This window comes from Pituophis catenifer, unplaced genomic scaffold (genome assembly GCF_029215685.1).
Source record: "Pituophis catenifer annectens isolate HBS135680 unplaced genomic scaffold, rPitCat1.0.hap2 SCAF_4, whole genome shotgun sequence".
Lineage (NCBI taxonomy): Eukaryota > Metazoa > Chordata > Lepidosauria > Squamata > Colubridae > Pituophis > Pituophis catenifer.
This window is the reverse complement of record NW_027256884.1, coordinates 44,055,907-44,082,860: the sequence shown is the minus strand read 5'-3', so window position 1 is coordinate 44,082,860 and position 26,954 is coordinate 44,055,907. Positions and strand designations below refer to the sequence as shown.

The 26,954-nt window shown below is 40.9% G+C and overlaps 1 protein-coding gene across 1 annotated transcript in view; it reads right to left on the bottom strand.

Moving 5' to 3' along the window:
* STS (steroid sulfatase) overlaps positions 1-26,954 on the bottom strand; it is a 153,820-nt gene that overhangs the window by 42,741 nt on the left and 84,125 nt on the right. Inside the window, exons 7-8 of the mRNA XM_070943449.1 lie at positions 18,991-19,128; positions 5,192-5,351 (exon numbers count right to left, since the gene is read on the bottom strand). Coding sequence (XP_070799550.1) covers positions 5,192-5,351; positions 18,991-19,128 — 298 coding nt within the window. The remainder of the gene's footprint in view (positions 1-5,191; positions 5,352-18,990; positions 19,129-26,954) is intronic.

Here is a 26,954-nt window from a genome sequence, read left to right as displayed (position 1 = left end):
CACATCTGTCCTTGTGTTTGCTGATGTACAAGATGTCGTCCACGTAAACGAGCACACCCTCAAATGTGTTGTTTTCTCTCCTCGTAAAGAAGCATTTGTCGGCTGAGGTGGCCTCGAAGCCCATGGATCTGAGTGCCTTGGCCAGGCAGTCATACCACCTTTTGCCTGACTGCTTGAGCCCGTACAGGCTTTTGTTCAGCAGCCAGGTTTGGTCCTCGCCTTTGTTGTACCCAGGCGGCGCTTTGACGTATATTTCTTTATCCAGCTCGGCGTGTAAGTACGCTGTTTGTACGTCGAACTGGAAGACCTCCAAGCCCAGGATGGTGGCCACCACCAGGGCGCTTTTGACGCTTTCCGCCCTGACGGTTGGCGAGTAGGTGTCTGTATAGTCTTCGGGGTATCTTTGGGCGAAACCCTGCGCGACTAGTCTTGCCTTGTATAGGACCTTGTTGTCCTCTAATGTCTTAACCCTGAACACCCATTTGGTTCCTATTGGTTTTTTGTCCTTTGGAACTTGGGCAGGTGAGTATACCTGGAGATTCCTTAGGCTTTCCATCTCCTTCTCCATGGCAGACATCCATTTTTCTTTTTCTTCCTGGGGGAGCCCGAGGATGTCTTCATATGAGCTGGGCGTGAAATGGGTGTCGTGGATGGTCATGACGTAGTCCTCTAACTTCTTTGGTAGCTTGTTTCTGGTTCCTCTGACTGGCCTGCTGGGGGTTGGCTCGGTTTCCTGCATGTTGTCTGCCTCATTGTCCGTCAGGTCATCTATCTTCAGTGAGGGGTGCCCTTCTTTCCAACCTTTGACGCTTGCCTTGCGATGGTTGGCTTTGTGCCCTGTGACCTCTCTGACCTCCCTTTCCCCTTGGTCATGCTCGAACGTGACCCTATTGGTTGGGATGTCATTGGAGTGTACCCTCGACCAGTTTGCGTTTTCGTGGAAACTGGCTGATCTGGAAACCACAAAACGGTTATTGTTGTCGACAAATCTGTAGCCCTTTGTGCCCGGTTCGTAACCCACGAACCTTAACCTTTTTGATAATTTCTCCCCCTTTCTTCTTAGCTGCCTGGGAATGTGGACATCAGCTGGGGCGCCAAATATGTGTAAGTGAGCAATGTTGGGCTTTCTGTTGTATAGCATCTCGTATGGCGTCTTATTGATAGAGCTTGACCACAGTCTATTCAGGGTGTAATTGGCGTAGTGTAATGCCTCTGACCAGAAATGCTGCCCCATCCCAGCATCCTCCAGGGCGCACCTCATCATGGTTTGCAACACCCCGTTTTTTCTCTCTGAGACTCCATTTTGGAATGGGGAGAAAGGTGAAGAGGTGTAATGCGCTATGCCCTGCTCCCTCAGCCACCTTGTGAATTCTTTGGCCATGAACTCTGAGCCCCTATCAGTCATTATCTGCCTTATTCTCATGTTGTGTTGCATATCTACTCTCCTGTGGAATTCTTTAAACCTTTGGAATACTTCATTTTTGTATCTGAGGGAGTAGACGTACCCGTATCTGGTGTAGTCATCTACAATCGTGAGGAAGAATCGCTTCCTATGTCCTACAGAGGGTTTCATTGGCCCTACCAAGTCCATATGCACCAATTGGAAGGGGTATTCCGTGGTTCGTTTGGATCCCCTGGGGATGGCCTTAACCTTGATCTTAGAACGCTTACAAACTGAACACTCCAAGTAGTTTTCGCAGTTCTTTACTTTGAGACCCTCGGTACATTCCGTCATTTTCTTTACAATGGGGAAGCTTATGTGTCCCAGTCTCCTGTGGAGGAGGTGGGCGCAGTTATCATGTAATGGCTTGCCGATAGATACAGACTTGTTTGTCTTCTCATGGCTACATCCTGCCTCTTGCTGCACCCCCTCTGTTTCTGGATACTTATCTACCCTGTGGTTTGTGCTGGTATCAATGCCTTCTTCCTCCCTTGCGTTGGGTGTGAAGTAGGGAAGTCCCTCGTGTATGGTTACCTTTCCTATCGCTTTCCCTTGCTTGATCAAGTGTGCCTTTCCATCTTTAAATTTTATTTCTATATTTGTGTCTCGTGTTAGCCTTGTGATGGCTAGCACATTGTGGGGAATCTCTGGTATGTACAGTACTTCTTTTAAGTCCCCTACCTGTGTGATGTGCACGTTTCCTTTCCCCACTACTCTGACCTTGCTTTGGTTTGCCACCTTTATTTCTGAGTCTATTTCTGTGAGTGAGTCTAGCAGCTCTGGGTTACAGGTAGTGTGACTTGTGGCCCCTGAATCTAGAAGCCATGAGTTTCTCTCTATCTTATGTTTGTCATTTGGGTCATCGTGCCTGATCCCGTACATGGAGCCAGAGCTACTCTCCCTGGAGTGGTCTCTGCGCTCGTGGTGTTTCCTGGGGTTGGGTGACCACCCTCGCCCCCTTTCCTTTGGGTACCTGCGTTCAGGTGACCTTCCCCCTCTACTGTCGTGCTGTCCCCTATCCCTATGGTTCCTGGGGCAATCCTTCTTTAAGTGGTTCCTCGATCCACAAGAATAACATTCTGAGGTATCCCTGGCCCTATCCTGGAAATCCACCCTCTTTGTGGGTCTAGGGTCCCCTTTGGCTAGTTGGCGTTCCCTCCTCAGAGTGTCCTCTGCAACGAGCTGACTGGTCAGTGAGCCTAGTGTGAGGTATTGCAAGCTGAGGCTATTTAGTTGGGTCATAAAGATGTCCCAGCTGCTATCAAGAGAGTTTATGATTATGCTTATCATGCTCTCTTCAGTGATGATTTCCCCCCTCTGCATGAGTTCTGTCCTTGCAGCATTCATCTTTAAGATGTGCTCACTCATGGGGACCCGTGCCTTATGCTTGGTGGAGTGGAACTCCCTAGATAGTCTAGTGGTGGTGGCTCTGCTTTGGCTATAAAACAGGTTACATAGTTTTTGCATAATATCATAAACAGTTAGATTGTCCTCAATAGATGGATACATAGCAGATGGAATGGAGGTTAACATGATGCAAAATGCCCTGTGATGAATGCAGTCAATTTCCAGTGACCAGGGCTTTTGGGGAGGTTTGTTAGCTAGGAACAGTGCATTCTCTCTCATGAGAGCAACCCTTAATTGTTGGCTCCATTCTATAATATTACCCCCATCTAACTGCAGTTTTGGCAAATTGGCATAATTTGCCCCAGAAATGTTAGTAAGGTTACTTACTGGGGGGAGCTGTCCGTGGTCCAAGTTGTGATTAAACTCACAATAAGGCTTTGGGATGTCTGTGGCCATTCTGTACTTGCTTGGATCTATGTAACTTGCTTCTCTTATTACAGGCAGGTACTGGGCATGCGCGAAGCTCATTCCGTGCTGGAGTCCATCGGGTGAGGTTCCTGTTGCTGGAGCTCCCAGGCCTAGGCCTAGGCCTGTCGGTGGGAGGCTGGACCCGCCCCCGGTGGGTCCGAAGATTCCTCCTGAAGGTGGACACCACTGCTGGATGGCCGGATCCCCGGCGAAGAAGGGCAGAAGGTGAGGGGGCGACGCGGTCGCAAGTCGAGGACTTTCGCGGGTCGGCGGCGCGGCAGCAGCGGAGGTCGTAGGTCGAGGATTCCCTGCACCCAGCGGCTCGGCGGTAATGGCGGCGGCGGCGGCTGATCCTCCCTCGTGGTCGCTGGTCCCTGGTCGCGTGGACTGGCCCGATGGGTGTCGTGGCGTTGGTGAGTAGCCGGTTCTTCTCTTCTGCCTCGGGCCTCGCGTTGCCGGTGTAGCGGGTGGTGAGTTCGAGTTCTGCGGTTGATTTTTCCTGCAGGTGGGCGGTCTTTTGTGCCGGTTGTTGGCGCGCGCGGTGTTTTTTGTAGGCTGTGACTCGGTTGCCTGGTCTCTGTTGGTTGTCCTGGCCTTCTTGTGCCCTCCAGGATTTTTCTTTGGTTTATTGAGTGCCGCAGGAGGCTCGAAAGCGGAGCCTAGGGCAGCGGTGATGGTCTCGATTGCCTTTTGCAATTCGAGATCGGTAGGCGTTTTTCTTTTTGTTATTGCGATCTCTTCGTGGTCGCTTTCAGAGCTGGGCTCTTCGTAGTCACTTTCTGAGCCCCCCTCGTCTGTTTCGGGGTTCGGGCATTTTCGCGCCAAGGGATTCAAATCCTGGCTTCCCATTGGCTGGTGCTCGTCCCAAGATGGCCGCCGGGAAGGGGGCGCGGAAATGGATTCTGCCGGCTCAGGATCATCGGGTTGGGGTGGCTTACCCTTTTTTGCTGGCTTTTCTTTCTCGGTGGTCTTTGGGGCCTCAATCGCTGCTTCTTGTTGCTCGAAGAGGCTTTGAAGGTCCGCGATGAGGTTTTCTTTGTCGCTGTTTCCCTCCATCAGTTTCAGGATGGAGAGTTTGAATTTATTCATTTTTTGTGCTGTTTCTTCTTCCGGGGCGGTGATTTCCTTGGATGGCCCCTCTTCATCTGATTGTGAGTCCAGGCTGGAGTCCTGTTCGCTTCCAGCTTCTGTCTCCTCCATGGCTGTGGCTTTGGTTGCAAGCTTCTCAGCCATCTTCTTGGTAAGAGCTCTGGTCTGTGCTCTGTTTGCTTCTTCAGGGTAGGTGTTGGGTTCAGTCATTGTCTGGAGTTATGGGCAACCGACCTCTGCTACCATTTTGTTAGAAACTGGATCTAGCCCAATAACTCAAAGACAGACTCCAATTCTTTTCTGTAGTTTTATTGTTGATCTGTTGGTACTGGAGGTCACTGACCTTGTACCTTTCTCTTTCAGGTATACATCTGGAATCAACTGTGGAACATGTGGTTGGACCTTTTGTACCCAGGAGGAGGGGCTAAGAGGTAAGGAGTGGTTACAGGGATTATGGGATATGTGGTTAGTTAACCCTTGAAGATCCGGGTGGTCAGGGAGATGTAGTAGTTAGGCATTTATTATGACACTTTCATGATCAAGACACAGGAGACTGATTTAGTCAAATAGAATAAAATGGGGATTCTGGCTATATGCAGAGATGACTGTTCAGAATTATGGAGAAATTCAAGAAACAGTATGAAGGCCATTCTGGAGCAACTACAACTCAACTATTACTTGAAGATTATACCATTTCTTCAAGTAATGATTGAGTTATAGTTGCTGCAGAAGGCACTTATTACATTACCCCATAAATAATGACTACACTTATCATTCCTTCAGAACTGCCAGAGCTATGTGTTTTTAAGTTGCCTCTTCTGCAACAAATGGAATTATGTTCTATACCGGTCATTGGGCAGTGATGCTCCAGCAAGTTTAATTATGGTAGGGAATATATCCATATTACTTGTTGGGTCATAAATATGTTTTCCAGGCTCAAGAACGTCAGGCCAGTAGAGGAGGCCAGGCACTCGAATCCCTCCTTCCCAATTTGTAGCCTTTCCACCTGAAATAAAAAGTCCCATTTAACTTCAAGTTATTATTCTTTGGAGTAGAACACAACAATCAATATTTAACTGAGTAGGTTAACTGAGTATCTTAACCATTAAATAATAAAATACAAAGTACCGTATGTTGATTGGGCAGATTTTTTAAAAATAAAGACAAAACTATTAAATGAAGACAAACATTGGTTTTAATGTAATTTTTTTTTTAAAAAAAAAACCCTAATGAAATCAAGAACTATACTAAAAGAAGCATTTCTCTTTTTTTCTCTCTCATAAGAAGTAATATATCATCTTGAAAGAAAGAAAAAAAAAGTTGCTCTTGCTGGAAACAAATAACCAAGCACACAATGTAAAATATTTTTATAACCATCATCAGCATTTTGCAAATAAAGAAAATAAAGAATAAATAAGGAAATTAGTTCTTCCTTCTTCTACTCAAATAGTTTTTTTAAAGATAACCTAACACTTCTAGACATGAGATTTAGCCATGACTGCTTAGTCACAGTTTATTACAGAATAAAGTACTCTCATCAAACATTGGATCACGTCTTACTTAATGAACTTCCAAGATACAATCGATGTGAGAATAAAAAAAAAAAAAATGGATTTTGAGGCTGATTCAGTAAAGCAGTTCTTAAATCCAAGACTGTGAATTACTAATTTCAAAGATATTGCCAAATCCAATTCATTTATATTAACTCAAGAATAGAAGAAATTCTGATAGTTTGGCATTTGTTAGACTGAAAAATCCCAATCATAGATATAAAGAAATGTTAGATATATTTATTCTGACTAGAAATTAAAGGATTATATTTCTTTTTATGAAAGTGATGGTAATAACAGCAATTACCAGGAAAATATAATAAATATTACATTTAATAGAATACTAGAATAGACATTATAACAGACATTACATTTAGAATCAGCCCAATAATCTGGTTTTTTTTACTAACTTGATGTGAAATTGGTATGAAATGATTGTGAAACATTTTTATATCCTTCGGTAAATAAAAATGTTGGATCAAGAGAAATCTTTTACTTTGTATCCACATAACATTTATAAGATGAGAAAGTTAGAAAAGTTAGAAGCTGAAGATACTTTCCAGAATATATGACAGGTGATTAAGCATCTGGACAACCAAAGTAGAAGAATATTGGGAAAAAATAAGTCACAAACTAACCCTTGTCTTATTACACTGTGTTGTCAATTTTTAACAAGATATGTAAATATTTTTAACAATATATAGATTGAAAACAGTTCATCTACTTAACTCCAATTGTATTCATTTTAATTACAACCTCCTTTCAAAAGACTCGTTGCATCTATAAAAAGAAATTAAAATTATTTTGGGAGTGCATGCCTCCATGCTTTATCCAAAGGCCAAGTGTGTCCTTGGCCTGAAAAAAATGGATCAAAGGATTATAGATTGCATTTTACCCACACATTAACCTGATACCATTGCTGCAGTTGATACAACTCAGATGATACTGCTAAATATCTAGGGCTGAGAAAGAATGAATGCCCCAATATTTTCTAGCTGGTTTTGTGTCCAAAGTGGGTTTATAACTCATAGTCTCTGGGTTTCTTAACCACTACACCAAATTGACTCTCTAATTCAGCCATTAAGTTCTCAGAAATTGTTATATTTTATTATCTGACTATATCACAAGATAAACAACTAAGTTTCAATTGTGAAGATGTGATGAGAACTTTTAAACTAGACTAGTGCAATTACTGTTAAATAGATTTTAGCTTCTCAGATGAGAAGGTTAATTTGATGGATTCATAATCACATGCTCATATGCAAAGGATACATTTTGGAAAGAGCCCTCATCACAAATGCTACCGTGATTGAAAATTGCAGTCTAATTTCTGTTTATATAAACTGGAATCATTGGCTGAAACTTCAGGGTCTTTGGTTGCAGAAATATAATATTTCCTTTTTATTTGTGTTTTTTTCTGTAGCTTGAATAGAACACATCTGATATTGAGCTTCCCTATTTTATTTTTTCAACTGTAGATACTGTGCAGAAAAAAAAAGGAAAAACAGAAAGAAGCATGGCATACTTAGCTAAATATTTATGCATACTTTCTGATACATATGCATTTTTCCATAAATAATTGATGATTTAAACTAATTAATATTGTCCTCAAAATGCAACAGTGGCTCATATGTTGAGATTTCTTCTGCTACATTGACTCCCATTAAGAAAAAAGTTAATTCAATTTTTGCACATTCACTAGTACTGAACATACACTTATGAATATTTTTGCAAAATAAAATATCTTAATCTAAGCATGCCAAGATTATTGTTATGTATGTATCTATTTTGTGCGGGAAATTCAAATGTGAAGTGAATTCTGATTGGTTTATGGTTGCCTCTGAAAAGTATATAAGGAGGGCTGTTGCCTGTGTTTCTTTGCTGAAGTCTCACCCTGAATTAAAGAGCTGTTGTCACTAGCTTGCTTGTGCCTCTCGTTACTCCCGCACTACAATTATGTTCCAGTAGAATGGTGAGCTAGTGTGAAACAACAAACAAAGAGAAAGATAAATGAGGAAGCAATATTTGCATGTTAGAAGTAATGGTGAAGCCAGAATGAAAAGTGGGTGGAATCAAAAACTCTGCTATATAATCATAGGGAAATAGAAATAGTATCTATTATCTAAATAAGTGGCCTCTTTGCTGCCCTATTTGTCCTTAAACTAAATAAAACAGTTTCCCCATTTCCCTTTTAATAAGATAGAATCACCCATTTGGTCACTCATTTAATTCCACCACTGCCCCTTAAATTAAATCCTAATATATTTCATAAGCAATCAGAATTTGATTGTCTTCTTGTCTCTTGAGCCCAGGAAGCTTATTAATCAAATTAGAAACTTAATTTCACAACCTGATACTGCTACTGTTTTCTGTGATATGAAACGTGAACATTACAGTAGTTTGTGAGTTACAAAATATGAGATGTTATACTGTATTTAAACCCCTGAGATGTAAAGATAGCAACTATACAACTGTCATCTTAAAAGAGATAGTAAGAAGTACTTATCATTACAGACAATAAAAACATGGAACATTTTTGAAATGGAGAAGAGCAAAGAAAGAAAAGGTTAATTATCCCAAAATACTTTTTCACCTGAAGATAAGGAGCTTCCTTGATGCTAACATGAAGCAGTTAGTGAATTTGCCTTGCTATTTGTTTACAACCATCTCTTCCAGCTCATCACTTATCACATCTATTGGGAGTATACTGACTCCATGAATCTAGAACCAAAAATGCTTTCAGCCATGCTAGTTGACTCCTTTAATTGTAATCACATCAGGAGGGTGCTAAATTGGGTGAAGCTGGGATTTCATTCATTTTAGCAGTATAACCATTGTAACAGGACCAGATGCTGGGATTGAAGGTAACATGGACAAGTATCCAGGAGTATGTTTTTAATTTTTCAGGTGGCAGCAAAGCAACTATAACTTGATGTGGGACCACTTCTAAATATTTGATTAGATCATTTCTTGTGAGCCTTTTAACAGGCTCATAAATTTCCTAAGATAAATTGAGGAAGCTTTATACCCTTTCTTGTTACTGTAACTTTTTTTTACTTTTAACTGCGCATTCTGTTATTCTTTGATTGTTTGTAAATTGATGTACAGGTAGCCCTCATCTTATGCTGACAATTGAGCCCAAAATTTGTTGCTAAGTGAGAAATTTGTTAAGTGAGTTCCCATTTTATGACTTTTCTTGCTACATTTGTTAAGTGAATCACTGCAATTCTTAAATTAGTAACATGGTTGTTAAGTGAATCTGGTTTCCTAATTGACTTTGCTTCTCAGAAGATTGCAAAAGGGGATCACATGACTCTGGGACACTGCAACCGTCATAAATGTGAGTCAGTCATCAGGCATCTGAATGTAAATCATGACCATGGGGATGCTGCAACAGTCATAAGTGTGAAAAATGATCATAAGTCTCCCTTTTTAGTGATTATTAATAGTTCAGATTCTTGTAGAGAGATGGCATGGAATAAACTTGTACACATTTGAACAACCCTGGTTCCTGAGTTCTGTGCCTGACATGGAGTTTGTAATGTAATAAAAATAAAATGGGTAACAAAAGGAATTCATTGCTACAGTAACTTGATTTAGTTACTGTGTCTTCTTAACATTTGGTTCTGGCTATTATTTAGGGCTGAGAATTCTACCTTCCTTCATTTTCTTCTGTTTATTTTACCTTACCCCAGCTTTATATGAATGTCACTTGAATCATCAAGATACTTTTCTTGCTAGACTTTTCTGCAGTTAACTTGCTTTCACTTTTTAATACTCTATCTAGAGTACATGTAGTTCTTATTAGTAGGCAAGTGGTATTATCATTGGATACAGTCCATCCTTGCTACTTTTGCTTTCAAATATGATACAATGTAAAGATTAATGTGTGCTTACTGAGTATTGAAGTAAACAATGTAATGAGTTTTGCTATGCACTCGCAAGTTGAATTTAAGTTTTAGAAGTGCTAGATAAAATGAATAATGGTTGTATTGGTTACGGCATAAAACTAGAAACTGGGAGACTATGAGTCCTATTCCGATCTTAGACACAAAGCCAACTGGATGACCTTGAGCCAATCACTCGTTCTCAGCCCTCAGCCCTCTTCCAAAATTCTTGCCAAGAAATCTACAGGGTCTAGTACAGGCAGTTAGCAAAGACAAAAAAGGGACTTGAAGGCACACCCACACACACAAAGATCAAATGGACAACATTACAAAAAATATTGTATAAACCTATTCATTAGGGGTTTTAAAATGTATGCATATATGCAAGGAAAATCTAAGGCAATTTGCTGTGTGGGGCAAAGAACATGAGTCACAAATAGACAAGGAATAAAAATGGATTGCACTGTGATATTCATGGGGGAAGAGGAAATTTTTAAAAAATAAAAGTAAATAAATGGTGAAGATGGAAGTGTGATGCAAACCTCACCTTTTTTGTGCATGTGTGACATGAACTCATGTACAAAAATGTTTGTTTCAAAACACCAAATTTGTTGCATTGCTGTTTTTACTTACCTCCCTCAACTATGAACATCATTATTTGCATATCAAAGATAATGGTATGTTTGATCACATCACTACTTCTTCCTGTTCCTCATCATCTGTCTAATGACAGGTCTGGCCCTACTGATATTGTTATGTAAATAGGTTTTGTTGGCGGGAAGTTTGAATTAACTGACCAGCAGTGGATTGGCTGACCACCACAGCTGCAAGGTATATAAAGGGAGCTGTGTCCCTGGGTCAGTTGCTGGATTCTCACCATACAATAAAGAGCTGTCACTCACTGCCTAGCTTGCTGCATCCTCATTCACCCAACTTAACATTGGCGACGAAGGTGGGATTTGAGGCCAGAAGCCAAGGGAAGAGCTGAAGCCACAATCAAGAAAGAGCTGAAACCACGTTCCGAGAGAGACACGGAATGCCCAAATCCAGAATCCAGTCAGACGAGCGAGCGGAGCACCGGAGAACCACGAAACGATGTCTGCCTACACCCCGCCAGCGCCTTTCAACCCCAAAGAGGAAAAGTGGGGGTCCTACATGTCCCGGTTCGAGTGTTTCATGGTGGCCAACGACTTGCAAGGGCTACCAGACATTCGGAAGAAGGCTTTGTTCCTGAGCCACTGCGGACTATGGGTGTTCGACACGGCCGAAGCATTGGCGGAGCCAATTCGGTTCACACTATTTCATGGTCAATGCTACAGACCCTGTTGAAAGACCACTATGCCCCAACGCCATCGAAGTACGTCCAGTGGTACGAGTTCCGGCAAAGAGGGCAGCAGGACGGCGAATCAATCAGTGAGTACGTTGCCGCCCTACGTAAGGCCGCAAACCAGCGTGAATACTGAGACCTGGATGAGATGCTCCTAGAGCAACTAATTTGCAGAGTGAGGGACGGCCGGCTACAAAGGAGACTACTTGCGAGGTCAAACCTGGCCCTGCATATTGCACTAGACGACGCAAGAGCCCAAGAGTCATCTGTGAAAGCCGCCGAAAGACTGCAAGGGACCATCCATGGCCGAACAACGCAGAGGTCGGCGACCGTGCACCAAGAAGCCATGAGCACCGAGAGCGAAGGGGAGTCCAAGGAGGAGGTTTACCACATGGAGCAGTTCAGGCCGGACCAGAGGGGACCCAGGGCCAAGTGCGCCAGCTGCGGAGGACCCCATTCCCGACAAAACTGTAAATTCAGGGATACAACCTGTCGGTTCTGTGAAAAAAAAGGCCACATCGCCCGAGTCTGCAGGGCCAAGATGGCACAAGGCTGCAGGCCACGAGGCCAAACCAGCCAATCCAAGGCAGCACCGCGCCGAAGACCCAATAAAGATGGTGGAAGCTGGAAGGGCGCGAAACTTGAAGACTCCGAGGCCTACACCATCCGCATCGGTCAGACCTGCACCTCTCCAGGAGAAAAGACCTACACCACAGTCAAGATCGAGGGACGTGAGTGCCAGATGGAGATTGACACGGGATCCCCCATATCCATCATGTCGTGGGACTTACAGAAAGCCATCCCCCGCACACAAGCGACAATTCCAACCACAGCGGCGCAGGCTAAAGGACTACCAAGGAAACCGCATCCCCGTCGAAGGAAGAGTTCCAAGTGCAATACGGGGAGTTCAGCAAAAAACTGCCCCTCACCATAGTCAGCGGCAAGCTCCCGAGCCTGCTGAGCATGGACTGATTTAGAGCCCTAGGCATGGGATTCACCGGCATAAGGAACATACAGAGCACCCTGAAAGATGACCTGATGCAGGAGTTCCAGGACGTGTTCGACGAACAGCTCGGCAAGTATGTGGGGACCCCTATCTCGTTCAATCTTGACCCAAACGTTGCACCTATCTGATTGAAGCCCAGGAGGGTCCCATTCGCCTTGAAACCCAAAATAGACGTCGAGCTGGACAAATTGATTAAGCAGGGGGTGCTTGTGCCAGTCGACCACGCCAAATGGGAGACCCCAATTGTAACACCCGTGAAACCGGATGCGTCAGTGTGCATATGCGTTGATTATAAGTGTACAATTAATAAGGTCCTTCAACAAAGCGCATACCCGGTCCCCATTGTACACCATTTGCTGCATTCCCTAGGGCCAGGCAAGATATTCGCTAAACTTGATCTTGTGCAGGCGTACCAGCAGCTGCCGGTAGATGGCGCTATTGCGGAAGCACAGACTATCGTAACTCATAGAGGGGACTTCAAATGCACCCGCCTGCCGTTTGGAGTTAGCACAGCCCCCGGACTTTTTCAAAGCACCATGGAGCGGTTGCTGCAAGGGATCCCCGGGGTGGTCCCCTATTTTGATGACGTACTCATCACCGCTGAAGATGAACAGCAACTAGGAGGGAGGCTTAGAAAAGTTTTAGAAAAATTCAGGAATGCTGGACTAAGGGTCAAACACAACAAATGCATGATCGTGGTCCCCTCAGTAGAATTCCTGGGGTACAGGGTAGATGGCACCGGCATACACCCCACCGAGAGTAAAATCAGGGCGATCCAGGAGGCCCCTACCCCAAAGGAAAAGGCAGAGCTACAGGCGTTTCTGGGACTGTTAAACTTCTATGTGATTTTTTTAAAGGATAAGGCAACAGTGGCTGAACCCCTGCACAGACTGTTAGCCAAGAAGTCCACTTGGAAATGGGGGAAGGCCGAGGACAATGCATTCGCGAATATCAAGAAGTTGCTGTCTGCTGAGAGCTTTTTGATACAATACAACTCTACGCTTCCCCTTGTTTTAGCTTGTGATGCGTCCCCTTTTGGCGTGGGAGCCGTCCTGAGCCATAGACTCCCGAATGGCCTAAAGGCGCCCATCGCCTACTACTCCCAAACTCTGTCAAGCGCCGAGAGAAACTACAGCCAGCTTGACAAGGAGGCCCTCGCCGCCGTTTCGGGAGTAAAAAAGTTCCATGAGTACCTATTCGGGAGGGACTTCGACCTAATCACCGACCATCGCCCGCTCCTGGGTCTCCTCGCGGGAGACCGACCAACACCAGCAGCCCTATCGCCCAGGATGACATGTTGGGCTATCTTCCTCGCGGCATACTCTTATCGCCTGGTACATCGACCAGGGGTGGACATGGGCAACGCAGACGCACTCAGCCAATGCCCACTACCGGACCAGTTGGAAGACCCCACACCCGGCATCCCCATTCTGCTGATAGACGTATTGGACTTGGGACCCATTACATCAGCAGAGGTAGCGAGAGCCTCAACCAAGGACCATGTGATCTGGACGGTCACAAGTTGGGTGACGAGGGGGTGGCCGGAAAAGACTGGGGGTGGGGAATTCAAACAGTACGCAAGTAAACGGGACGAGCTAACCATGCAAGCGGGGTGTTTGTTATGGGGAGATCAGGTTGTTGTCCCATTGTGCCTAAGGGAAAGGGTTTTAACGCTGAGGGGCATCCCAGGATTGAGGGGCATCCCAGGATTGTTCGTATGAAAGGACTAGCCAGGAGCTACGTCTGGTGGCCCAACATGGATGTAGACATTACCGAGTGGGTGGGGAGATGCAAACCCTGTCAGGAGTCTAGGCCAGATCCACCAACAGCACCAGTGAGGGAGTGGGAAAAACCCAAGGGCCCCTGGTCTAGGATCCACATAGATTTCGCCGGCCCATTCCACGTACAGACTTTCATGGTCATAGTGGATGCTTTTTTGAAGTGGCTAGAGATTAAGCTGATGAAGGCCACTACCACCGACGCGGTTATCAGGGAACTGAGACAGTTGTTCGCCACCCATGGGTTACCAGACATCCTCATTTCGGACAACGGGCCCCAATTCACGGCCACACAATTCGAGGGGTACTTAGCAGACCTGGGGGTCAGACACGTCCTCTCGGCCCCGTTCCATCTGGCTAGTAATGGTCAGGCTGAGAGATTTGTGAGATTGGCCAAGGAGGCCCTCTCATGCTTAGGCCCTGGGGACTGGCAGGAAAGAGTAGACCAATTCCTAAGGGCCCAGCACTCCACACCTTGTACAGCCACAGGCCGAAGTCCGGCAGAGTTGCTAATGGGATGGAAGCTCTGAGGGGTATTGGATGGACTCAATCCCAAGTACTCCCCCGAGGTTTTCAAGGGGGGGGGAGGAAACTCAGGGAATTCACCATAGGGACCCCAGTCCACACCAGGAACTACGGGAGGGGCCCACTCTGGGAAGCGGGAACAATTACAGAGATTACAGAGCCCAAATCATATAGGGTAGACATGGGGGATGGGAGAGTTTGGCGCAGGCACATAGATCAACTACGGAGATGAGTCGCCACAGACACCGAAGAAAACTTCAACGAACCGCTCCCTGACTACCCAGCAGAACCACAAACTACATCAAACCTGGGGCAACCGGTCTGAAAAAAAATAGTAAGGAAAATCTAAAGGACATTTGTGCTGAAGCTATGGCTGAGATAATCAAAGAAAGAGCAGAGGATGTGGCAATTCAAATTGACAAAATTTACAGGGTTAATTCCTGGATGGCAAAACAAAGGCAGTTACCAAGAGATGTGGTGATCTATTTCACACCCAGGAGACTAAGAAATGATATCTTACAAGCTTCCTACAGGAACAAGATTCAAGTGGCTGGACAAAAATTAGTGGTTTTGAAAGAGCTCCCTCCCAAAATGTTAAGAGGCAGAAAGGACTTTGGCTTTTTGACAAATGAATTGAGAAACCAGCAAGTACAGTACAGATGGGAAATACCAAAGGGACTAATAGTGACCTATGATGGACAAAGATATCGTTTAAATACAGTTTGGGAGGCAAAAGACTTCTATGTCAACATACTAAAGGCTGGATACCCACCTTCACCGGGGGGGGGGTTAGAAAGAAAAAGGAGATGTTACAACAAGAGAAAGACGGAAAACAGATACAAACCTATGCTGAAGTTGCAGCTGGAGGAATTAGCACAGAAGAAGATCTACAACTTGGGGGCCCATCCCCAGTTCTTGAACCACCTAAGAAGATAGAGGAACCAAGAGAACAACTACTGACACGCGCAACCTATGAACATCAAGAACAACAACTAAAAGTGCAACAATCTCAAGACTCATCTCAAGAAGTCGAAAAAACAGAAGCAGTGGGAGGGGCTAGGCTGAAGAGTAAGATGGAGGAGGATATTCAGCGGATGCTCGCAAAGCTTCGAGGGGCTAAAGATGGCAACTAAATTCCTATCCTGGAATGTTAATGGTTTAAATTCACCACAAAAAAGAAAGAAAGTATTTCACTATTTGAAACAATTTAAGAACTATGTTATTTGCTAGAAACACATATTTGCAAGAAACACATATTAGACTATCAGACCAAAAATATTTGATAAATTCAAGATTAGGTACACATTTTGTGGCATTAGCATCAGAGAAGAAAAATGGTTTAGTTATATATGTAAAGAAAGGAGTACCAGCTAACTTAATCGAGGCAGATGCCCTAGGTAGATATATTGCAATTGAATTATTAACTCAGAATGGAAAGATGCTTTTAATTGGAATCTACGCACCCAATCAACAGCAAGATAAATTTTATAAATTTTTACACACTAAAATAATACAATGGGACTATAAATCTTTTATATTAATGGGTGATTGGAATGGAGTAATAGATACACAGAAAGACAAAAAAAGTTTGTCAAAGATTTCAACACGTGCTAAATTACCTAAATCCTTCTTTGATATGATGGAATATATGGAATTGAGAGACATTTGGAGAGAAAGGAATGTTGAGGAAAGAGATTTCACTTTTTTTTCCGTTAGACATCAATCCTTTTCTAGGATTGATTTTATACTAACTACAAATGATTTTTTTTCTAGGGTAAAGAAGACGAAGATATGTCCAAGAACTTTAACTGATCATAGTCCAGTTTGGGTGGAATTGGAACAGGAGAGGGGAGAAAGGAGGTCTTGGAGGTTAAATGAAAATTTATTTAGATATGAAGAAAATGTGATTGAGCTTAAAAAACAAATGAAATATTTTTTTGCTATTAATATGCATAAGGGTAATTCTATGGAAATGGTATGGGATGCAAGTAAGGCCTATATGAGGGGAACTTTAATACATATGAATAATAAGCATAGATTAAAACAACAAAAGAAGCGGAAAGAAATAGAGGAAGAAATAAAAAAGAAAGAACAATTACTTATAATTAATCCAGGAGATAAGAAAGTAAAAGAAACAATAAACATATTAAGACAGCAATTTAATATGTTAATGGCTGATCAAGTAGCAACTAGATTACAATATGCTAAACATAATACATTTTGTAATGCTAATAAACCAGGTAGATGGTTGGCCTATGTGTTGAGGAAAAAACAGAAATCACGAGTTATTGGTAAGATAGAATTTAGAGGTAAGGAAGTCTATCAACAGAATTTGATTAAAAAAGCTTTTTTAGAATTTTTTACAAAATTATATGCTAGTGATTCAATTCAAGGCACAGATATAGATAGGTACCTGAAGGAGGAGAATATCCCTGAGTTAATGTCAGAACAGAGGGAAGGACTGAATCAACCAATAACCTCAGAGGAGATTATTGTAGCAATTAAATAGTTAAAGATGGGTAAAGCTCTGGGAACAGATGGATTAACAGCTGCTTATTATAAGAACTTACAATTTGAAATGGTAGAGCCGCTTAAAGCTTTATTTTGTAAAATTCAATCAGGGGGTGGAGTTCCACCCTCTTGGAGAACAGCTTTTGTTTCATTGATTCCGAAAGAAGATCAAAATTGTACAAAACCTGAAAATTTTAGGCCAATATCACTTTTGAATACTGATTACAAAATCTTTACCAAGATATTAGCGAATAGACTAATGCCAGTTATGCAACCAAGAATAAAATTGAAAATTATACAGGGTGTACGTGAGAGAGGAGGTCTTAAAATGCCTAACTTAAGATTGTATTATGAAGCAGCTGTTTTATCACAAATTAGTGATTGGTTTAATTTAACTGAAGAGAGAATGTTAAATATAGAAGGTTATGATTTGTTATATGGATGGCATGCTTATTTGTTATATGAAAAAAAAGTGGATAAGGTGTTTAGAGGTCATATACTTAGAAATGCCTTGTTGAGGGTATGGAAAAAGTATCAATATAAGCTAAATTATAAGATACCTATATGGGCAAATCCTAGACATGCAATAGAAAATATAAGTATAGAACAGAAACAGGAGGTGATTACTTATAAAGAACTCCTCCTTATAGAAGGGGGCAAATTACAATTGAAATCTTTAAATGTATTGAAAGAAGAAGGGATAATCTATACTTGGTTTCAGTATGGTCAGCTTCAAGCTAGATGGAGGGAAGACCAAAAAATTGGTGTTATGCAAAATGAGGAAAACTTGGTTAAACAGATTAGAGACCAGAGTCAAATGCATATTAAAAGGTTGTATAATGCATTATTGGAAATAGATTCAGAAACGGAATTGGTGAAAGATTGTATGATAAAATGGGCACAAAACTTCCAGGAACCAGTGATGATGGAAACATGGGAAAAGATTTGGGTTAGAAATGTTAAATTTACACAAGCACAAAATCTAAGAGAAAATTTTTACAAAATATTTTATAGATGGCATCTAGATCCAAAAAAATTATCATGTATTTATCTAAATTTGCAAGCCAAATGCTGGAGATGTGATTGTGAGGATGCAACTTATTACCATATATTGTGGACTTGTAAGAAAATCAAAGCATTTTGGATAAAAATTTGGTGGGTGATGCAGAATATTTTGAAAAAAAGGTTGAAATTTACTTTGCAATTGTTTTTGTTGGGTATAACTACGGATTGTACAGAACTAGAGACTAAATTGATTTTGAATCTAATATCAGCAGCTAGGCTGTTGGTAGCGCAATTACTGGAAGAAGGACTTTTTGCCTACTATTGAAGAGTGGACATTGAAAGTAGCAAACCTAGCGGAAATGGCGAAAATTTCAGCGTACTTGAAGGACCAAACACAAGAAAGATATATATCTGAATGGAGAAGACGGATTGATTATATTCAAAATAAGTATCAGACAAGAAAATTTCAAATAGCTTATGAATGATTGTTAATGTTAGATGTATTATGTTACTTATAGTGGAGTTAAGGTTTCAGGGGGGGATTTGGTAATCTAAAGATAGTTAGGTTAATTTAGTTTATGATTTTTAATTCAAATACTCTGTATTTCGCTCTGGGAAGTCGGGGGGAGGGGGGAAAGGGGGGGTGGCTGGGGGGAAGGGAGGGTGGGGGGAATATGGGGGGAAAACTTTTTTGTAAAACTTTTCAATTAAAAAAAAAAAACCGGGGGGCAACCGAGGACTTAGCTGACGATCCTTGCGTCCAGCGCCGCCCCATCGATGAGATCAGACCACTTGGAGAAGTCGCCGCCCACGAACAACTTTCAGAGGTTCCATTGGTGGAGCAGGGAGAAACAGGGAGTCCCTCCGACCTGCTCGATGCTGCCCCTCCAACTGAACTGCGCAGGTCGACGAGGATACGTACACGCCCTAGTCACCTGAGAGACTTTGTATGCAAATAGCACCCAAAGTGACTTCTGGGAGGGGAGGAGTGTTATGTAAATAGGTTTTGTTGGTGGGAAGGTTGAATTAACACAATAGTAAAAAGCTGGTTCGTACCCTTAAATATCCCATTACAACCACCATGGACTTCTCCATTGTCTGATATTTCTTCAAGATGTGCTCCATGATCTGAAGTGAAATATACAAGAGTATGCTCACTTAAGTTCCATTGATTTAATACTTGGAGAATCTGTCCTGTAAAATATATGATGAAAAGAAGAAAATGTTTTTTTTTTCAAAATACAGTACAACTTTTGAAAAGGAAAGTTACATTTATAATATCACCATGTATAAGCAAAAACTCTATAGAAAGACTCCTAGAAGACTCCATGGCCTGCGTGTGACGTATCTGGCCTGCGGGCTGCCAGTTTGATAGCCCTGATCTAGCATTTTGGTCCATTTGTGATTTTTTAATTTCAACATTCTAATCACCCTTCTGCTGTTTATTTCAGTATCCATTTTTTTGCTTAAGCTTTTAGACTTACATGAAAAAAATTTCCCTGAAGATTGAAGGAGGATCACTCAGTGTAATGAAACTTGCCCTTCTGAACATTCTTAAAATCCAAAAAGAGACTTACAGTAATGAAATGGACAAACCCAATGTGTATTTGAAGGCTTTGAATTGTGGCATATGCAAGATTGCTTTTTTGTGGCCTCCAGAGCTCTAAACCCCATTGGAGACCATTGTTTTATAGTCTCTTTGCAGAGAATCTCTGTAAGGAGCCCTTGTGAGAAATCCTGATCCTCTCCTTGATCTGGAGAAGACATTAGACAGTCAATCCCCTTACTGGGCCCTTTTTGCACTATAACAACCAGATCCATTATCTGTGCAGCCATGTTCAGTCCTCTAGTGCTTATCCAGAAATCCACCTACTTCATTTTATTTGAGACATAAATAAATATATAAACAGTTGTTTTTCTTTGACATTAGTAATAGGCTTGAAAATCCACCTAGCTCCTTTCTCAAAGTGCCTAAGACAAAATATTATTTTGTTTTAACCATTTAGTCATGACCAATTCCCTGTCAAGCACAGCTTCTTTCAATTGTTGGATGTTTAATTTTGTATCAGATTTGATGTTATCAAACCAGCATATTCTTTGCTTGCCCCTTCTTCTTGTAAGACAAAATATATTGTGTTAATAATATCCCATCTTACTGCGATTATGTAGTGACAGATCTGCAATTTCTAGTTCATGAAAAACCTTGTTGTGTCTGGATATCATTCATTTGTAGTACAAACAAATGTGGTGTGTTAAAATCTAAATAGCTTTTCAGGTGGCTTGGAGAATATTTCCTCTTTAGTATAGTACACCCATGTACAGCTGGAAAGCGAACACACGTACACACACACACACACACACACACACACACACACACACACACGGAGAAAGGAAGAAATAAAGATCAAAGTATCCATCATGGGTCAAATGTCAGTGATCCATCCTAGAATATGCAACTTGGAATACGAAAAATCTTGTGGAATTCTTTATTTGAAAAGGCACCCATATGTGAAAAAGCTTGGCTTTAGTTCCTTGTAGTTTTCTGAATCCAGAAGTGTGAACCAAATCCAAAGATTTAATTAGAATGACCAAAACAATTTTGTATAATCTGTGTCTTTCATACAGTATTATCTGTATGAAATAAAACAATGCACATTCAACAGTTGGAGATTATATCCCTACACTGTTTTCATTGCCTGTCCTTGATCTCCCGGTGATACTTCTGGCCATGGGTAATCATAGAAGCGTAAGTGATAAAACATGCATTGTGCCATTGTAATGCAAATTTTGCCTCACATGTACCTATGTGGAACATCACAAGGCATATATGAAAGTTGAGACATGACACATATTTCATTATTTTGCCATCACTGGGGCTGGCTAGTTTCTGATGTTAGCTTGAACTTTTGGAAGAAAATGAACACAATAATATAAGTACAGTAAATAGGTTCTTCCCATTATAGTTGTTTGTGAACCGTCCCATTTGATACATCCAAAAAAAGAAACTACTGGCATGTAGGAACTACCAAGAGTAAAGCTTTACTGAAAGATCCATTTAGGCACAGCAGAAGCAAAGCAAACTCTGAGGTTTTCCTGAGAAAACCCACATAGGTAAAAGCCCCTGGGCCACCCACAGTTCATTGTCCACCAATTACACTTAGTACTTTTGTTTTGGGAAAAACTAGCTGGTAGTTCCAAGAATTTGGCCTTGGTGGGTATCTCCTCTCTGGCAGCAGAAGGCTCTCATACATTCCTTAGCTCTCCCTCTTCCCTAGGAATTTACCCTTCCCATTTCTGTCTGGCAAACTGCAAGCTGAAAGTTGATGTAGGCAACAATGAAAGTGAGTCAGCTTTGTCCCTCTGGCACCATTTTTGTTTTGTTTTTCCATAAGAGGAAATGAAGGAAATATCAGAAAACAGAGAGTAATAGCACCCTTTGATACCAGTCTTGAAAAATACTACCAAGAGAAATTCAAAAGAAAATTCAAGCACGTAGAGAATAATTTAAAAAAAAAATGACAATCTTTGTGGGGAAGGACATTTCTGAGAAGATAAGACATTTTTAACAGATATCTAAATGAAAGTTAGAAGTGGATTTATACATTAAAAACACTTGAAAAATTATCTTGCATTTAAAACATCTAAGCTTTGCTACTCAACTAGCTGCACAACCCCTAGCAACAGTTAAGACATGAAGGTATAAGTGCCTTCTTATGTTTATAGTTTATTTATTTATTATTTATTATTGTGATTTATATGCTGCCTTTCTCCCTAGGGACTCAAGGCGGCTTACAAAATGACAACTTCAATACAAATCACAATACAATGCAAAATAAAAATCAATAACCCAATTAAAACGATTTAAAATTATGACAGTGTACCCCCAAACGGATCAGTTTAATTGGCGGAAGAGCCACGTCTTCAGCTCGCGACGGAAGGAAAGAAGGTCGGGGGCTGTCCTGAGCTCAGTGGGCAATCCATTCCAGAGGGTCGGGGCTCCCACAGAGAACGCTCTCCCCCTGGGGGTCGCCAGCCGACATTGTTTGGCCGACGGCACCCTGAGGAGGCCAACTCTGTGAGAGCACACAGGACGATGGGAGAACGGCTGGAGATGGTCCTGCAAGTACCCCGGGCCTAAGCCATGAAGGGCTTTATAGGTGAGCACCAGCACCTTGAAACGTATCCGGAGTGCCACCGGTAGCCAGTGCAGCTCACGCAGGAGAGGTGTTACACAGGAGTATCTAGACGCCCCCGTAACTACCTGCACGGTGCGTACGTTCACACAGATTAAACATATTCTGATCAGGTTATAATTTATTTGTAGCGGTACTCCCTGAATCAGCTTTTGTTCTCTAAGGGGAGTTTTGTAATAGCTTACTTATATGAGATTGGCCTCAATGTAACCTTACACCAATATTTCCTTAGTTGGTACCTCAGAATGCCTTCAGAGCACCTACAGCTGGCTGTATTAGTGTACTAATTTCCATGAAAATTTTCTCTGTGTGAGGCAGGTTAGTCCTATAACTTTTGCATACATAGTTGGTCCAGGATTGTATATGTACCAAACAGATGTGACATTTCAAAAATATGAAGCAAGCGCAGAGAGAAGAGAAAAAAATGATAGCTCCTAGTTAAAATTAAACTGCATATAAAATAAGGTACTCTTCTACACAGAAATCACTCTTATACAAATGCAGAAATACAAAGGCAAACACATTCATTTCTTTTCTCTCTGCAGAAATAAAGGTGTGTGATAACTGAGCGAAGAAAAGGGACAGCTATGTTGCAAAGGGAATAAAAGAGAAAAGGAAAAACCAAACTTAATGGAAACACGTAAGCAAACAGGGAAAGAAAGAGGATATAGAAGCCCTATTAAGTGTTAAAAGATTTAAATGAAACATTACATTAAAATTAAAAATTAAAATTTCTTATTCTAGTAGCCCCTTCCTTCAGGATAATGTTCATAGGCTCCATATTTTTCAGTGGCATGTACACTTCCTGTCTATATCTCAGTTAAAAACCCCCCCTCGTTTTGTTTTTATTAACAAATGCAAGATTACCCTGTCAATCAGGTAAGGATTGGGAGAAAATGACTGCAAGGCTAACTATTAGATAAATAGATAAGAATGCATATACATTTTTCATATTTTCCCCTGCGCCACAAAATTAGATATACAATATCCTTCTGTCACTTTTTAAACAATACTTAAGTTCAGTTGTAAAAAAAACAAGTATTGTTTGAAAGAAAAACATCATTCCAAAACATCCAACACATTTCAAACATTGTCTTTTAATTGTCTTTTACATTTAAAATCCACATTGATCCTCATAAATAAATTCTTGCAAAATTATTTTCAGTGTATCAGCTAGAATTGATGTGATCAACTTGTAGTCATTATTCAATAATGATATTGACCTACAGTTTCTTGTTGAAGTCAAATCTTGTGGCTCTTTATTGGCCTCTTTCCAACTAATTAACTTATTCCAAATAAAGTAATTCAATGTAAATCACTAAAAAGTTATTTTGATTGGTTGGACAATGAAAAGTGACCATCAAATCAAAGAAAACTTTTGGCAATAAACCAAAAGTTTTGGTATATTGCCAAATATACCATTGAATGATTTTAATATTTTTGTCAGAAGTTTTATCTGGTTGTGGGGAGATCACTTCATTCCAAACTCTAATCAAACACCAAGTTTCCAAAGAAAAAACTATTAACTTCCCTATAACTCCTTTATAGCAGCGATCCCCAATGTTTGTGGCTTGGTGGCCCAGCAGTGGTAGGGGAACTGGGCCGTGTGAGCAGTGGGCTGGTGCACAAGTGCACATGCGCACCTCGACTTGCACGAGTAGTGGGGCGGCACACCTGCATGTGTGCACAGCTTGACTTGTGCAAGTGGAGCTGCACATGCATATGCATACTCGCCAGCACAAGTCAAGCTGTGTGTAAATGTGTGCATGCTGACTCACCGCTTGCACAAGTTGAGTCATGAACACAAGCTGCACACCAGCCTGTTGCTCGCATGGCCTGGTTCCAAATAGGCCCACTAGTGGGCTGCAGCCCAGGGGTTGGGAACCCCTGCTTTATAGAACAATACTATGTCCTCAATTGAGACAAAGTTCCGTGAAAATGAACTTCCATGTCAACAAATGTACCATGCTCATCAATTAGTACAACTTCTGGTTTTAGTTGGAGATTTATATACAAACAATTCAATTTATTTTTTGTTCCTGCTGAAATAAATTCTTTGCTCAATTTTTAAATTTTTTAATAAATCAAATATTTTTCATTCATTTTTCCTAATTTGTGTCTCATATAGGTGAATTATATCTTGCTATATTTATTTATTTATTTATTTATTTATTTATTTATTTATTTATTATCTAATTATTTTAAATATACTTTTCTCTTTGAGAAGCATTAGCTCCATTTATATTTTTTGCAATTATGCATTTATAATCCATAATTAAGCCAAACATTTAGAAAAATAAATACCTGTAGCACCTACTTCAGTATCATCCCTATCAGTTTTCTTTTACACCTGTTGCAGTTTTTGTGTAGACTCCTGTAACACTTTCATTTGAATCACTTTCAATTCCTCTTTAAATTTTTGTATTCCCTCATCTTCTGGACAAAATTCAGCAGAATTCAGCAGAAAACTCTGCTGTTTAAAAGTAAAAACCATAACTTCCCATTTGTCCTATCACAATGGAATCATATTCTACTTTAAATTCACATTCCAAAAAGAAAAATATTTTTTTTTATGTAAAATTCTAACAGGAATGTTTTAAACAACAACTATGTCTGTCAATCTTTAATCTTCTATTAAAATGTTGCTGCATAAATTGATCCCTAGTTTTCTTTCTGACAAAGTACAACAAAACATCTCTTGGAATATTTTTATTCTTGCAAATCTTGTATTTATTTTATATACTATATCATTTTTGCTTCCGTATCATTCTCATCCTAATCCCCCTGCCCAAAAAATTGCTAAACTGAAAATTTGCTTTTCTTTAAAATTTCTTCTTCCTCAGTACTAATAGTGTCAGATTACCTAGTTCTCTTTTTGATTCTCTGTCCATAGTGTCTGTCTTTTTCCCCCAAATTTCTACTTTGTTATTAATTGGCTTTACATCTTGAGATACTTGCTTTACAAAGCTTTCAATCTTCTTAACTTCTTTCATGTCCTCTTTCATCTTTATAAATATTTCATTCATTCTTTTTTCAATTTATTGTCTGTCAATTATTAACTGTCAATTTATTATCAAGTGATTCAGCCAATTTTCTGGCCAGTTGTTCAAACAGTTTCTGAAGCAAGGGGTCCTTGGTATTCTTTGACCTTGGTTCTTTCATTATCCAAATTAGGCAATATCATCAGTGCTACTTGATGTTACCTAGTTTGGATAATGAAATGTTTGCAACTAAGTTCAGAGAACACCAAGGGTTCTTCATTTCAATCCTAAGCTACATATATTCTCCTTTATTATTTTGTGAGGCAAATCTGGTATAACTCTTCTCCCTTCAGATTGGTCTAATGATCCCCTCTTTCGCTCCCATTTTTCCGCTTTTCTGTGATTGCCATTATGGTATTATAATCCAAAAATGGATGTATCCATAAGGAAAGCAGAAAAGGCAAATTTCCTCACCCTCCTTTTTTCTATTTTGTCTTTTTGTGCCCTTAATACTTTTGGCTCAAGTGGCATCCCATGACAATAGTTGGATCACAGTCAGCATTTCCATAGTTTCAATCAGCAACACAATTTAGTGCATAATAGCTTTACCTCTTTTTTTTAAAAAAAAAATCCACAAATTGTCTGTATGCTTTAAGAGTAAACAAAGGTGTTACGTCCGGACGGCAAGCACGAGCGGCCAAGAGAGCAGCCGATTGGTCTAATTAATTTAATTTCCAATTTATATACCGCCCTTCTCCCTGAGGACTCAGGGCGGTGTACAGCCAAGATAAAAAACATAGAATACAAATATTAAAACATTTAAAAATATATATAAATTTTGGCCCGAAAGTTAAGAATCACAAACTAATTAAAAGAATTTAAAAATTTCTTCTTAAGCCAACCCGGCTTGCTGAAAAAGATGGGTTTTCAGGGAATGACGGAAGGCACTGAGGTCATGGATTCTTCTTATCTCCGGGGGCAACTGATTCCAGAGGGTGGGAGCCCCCACAGAGAAGGCCCTCCCCCTGGGGCCCACCAGCCTGTCTAAACGCCGGCAGGCAGCCGGCGGGAAATTGGCAGCTCCTGATTGGCCCAGCCTCTGACAGCTGAAGTATAAAAGAGTTGTCTGTACCACAAAAAGCTTGCTCGCTCTCCAAGGTAGTTAGCTAATCAGAGCGAGTCACTGTTAGCTGTTATTGTTAGCCAATAAACATGTTGTGAAGTGTTTATCCTGCCTCGCCTCCCTTCTTTAGCCTTTGTTCCATGAACAGAACAAAAAGCATTCCAATAAAGGTGTGAGGTGCAAGAAATCAGGAAGCAAGGCGGTTCAAACAATTAAAGGTTTGTTGCATGCTAACACTCTCTACAAGAACCTGAACTACTAATGGTCAAAGCAAATTGGAGGTAGATAAGAGTCAACACAATTCAAGGTGGGCTGGTCTTAGATCTCTTGTGGGCATGAAGGGACTTGAGACTGATGATGCACTTGATCCCTTCCTCAGGCTTAGCCTGGAAATCTCCTACAAAAGGTCCAGTTTATTTATTTTAATTCCAATTTATTCAAAAGCACGTTCACCCAAAATGTGTGTCTCTTGTATTTGTTTTATTTGTTACATAAACTGCTAGTCTATAACTTCTGTCTTATTCTCCAGAATTTCTACTTTGTTATTAACTTGTTCGATATTTTGAGATTCTTGTTTTACAGAGAATTTAAATCATTTAAATCTTTTTTTTAAATTTTGATATTCAGAAAGAATACTCAACAAGTGGAATTTTTATCCTGCTGCTCAGAACATTTTTCTTTGGCTGTAATTAGTTATATCCAGAAATGTTTAAGAATTTAGGC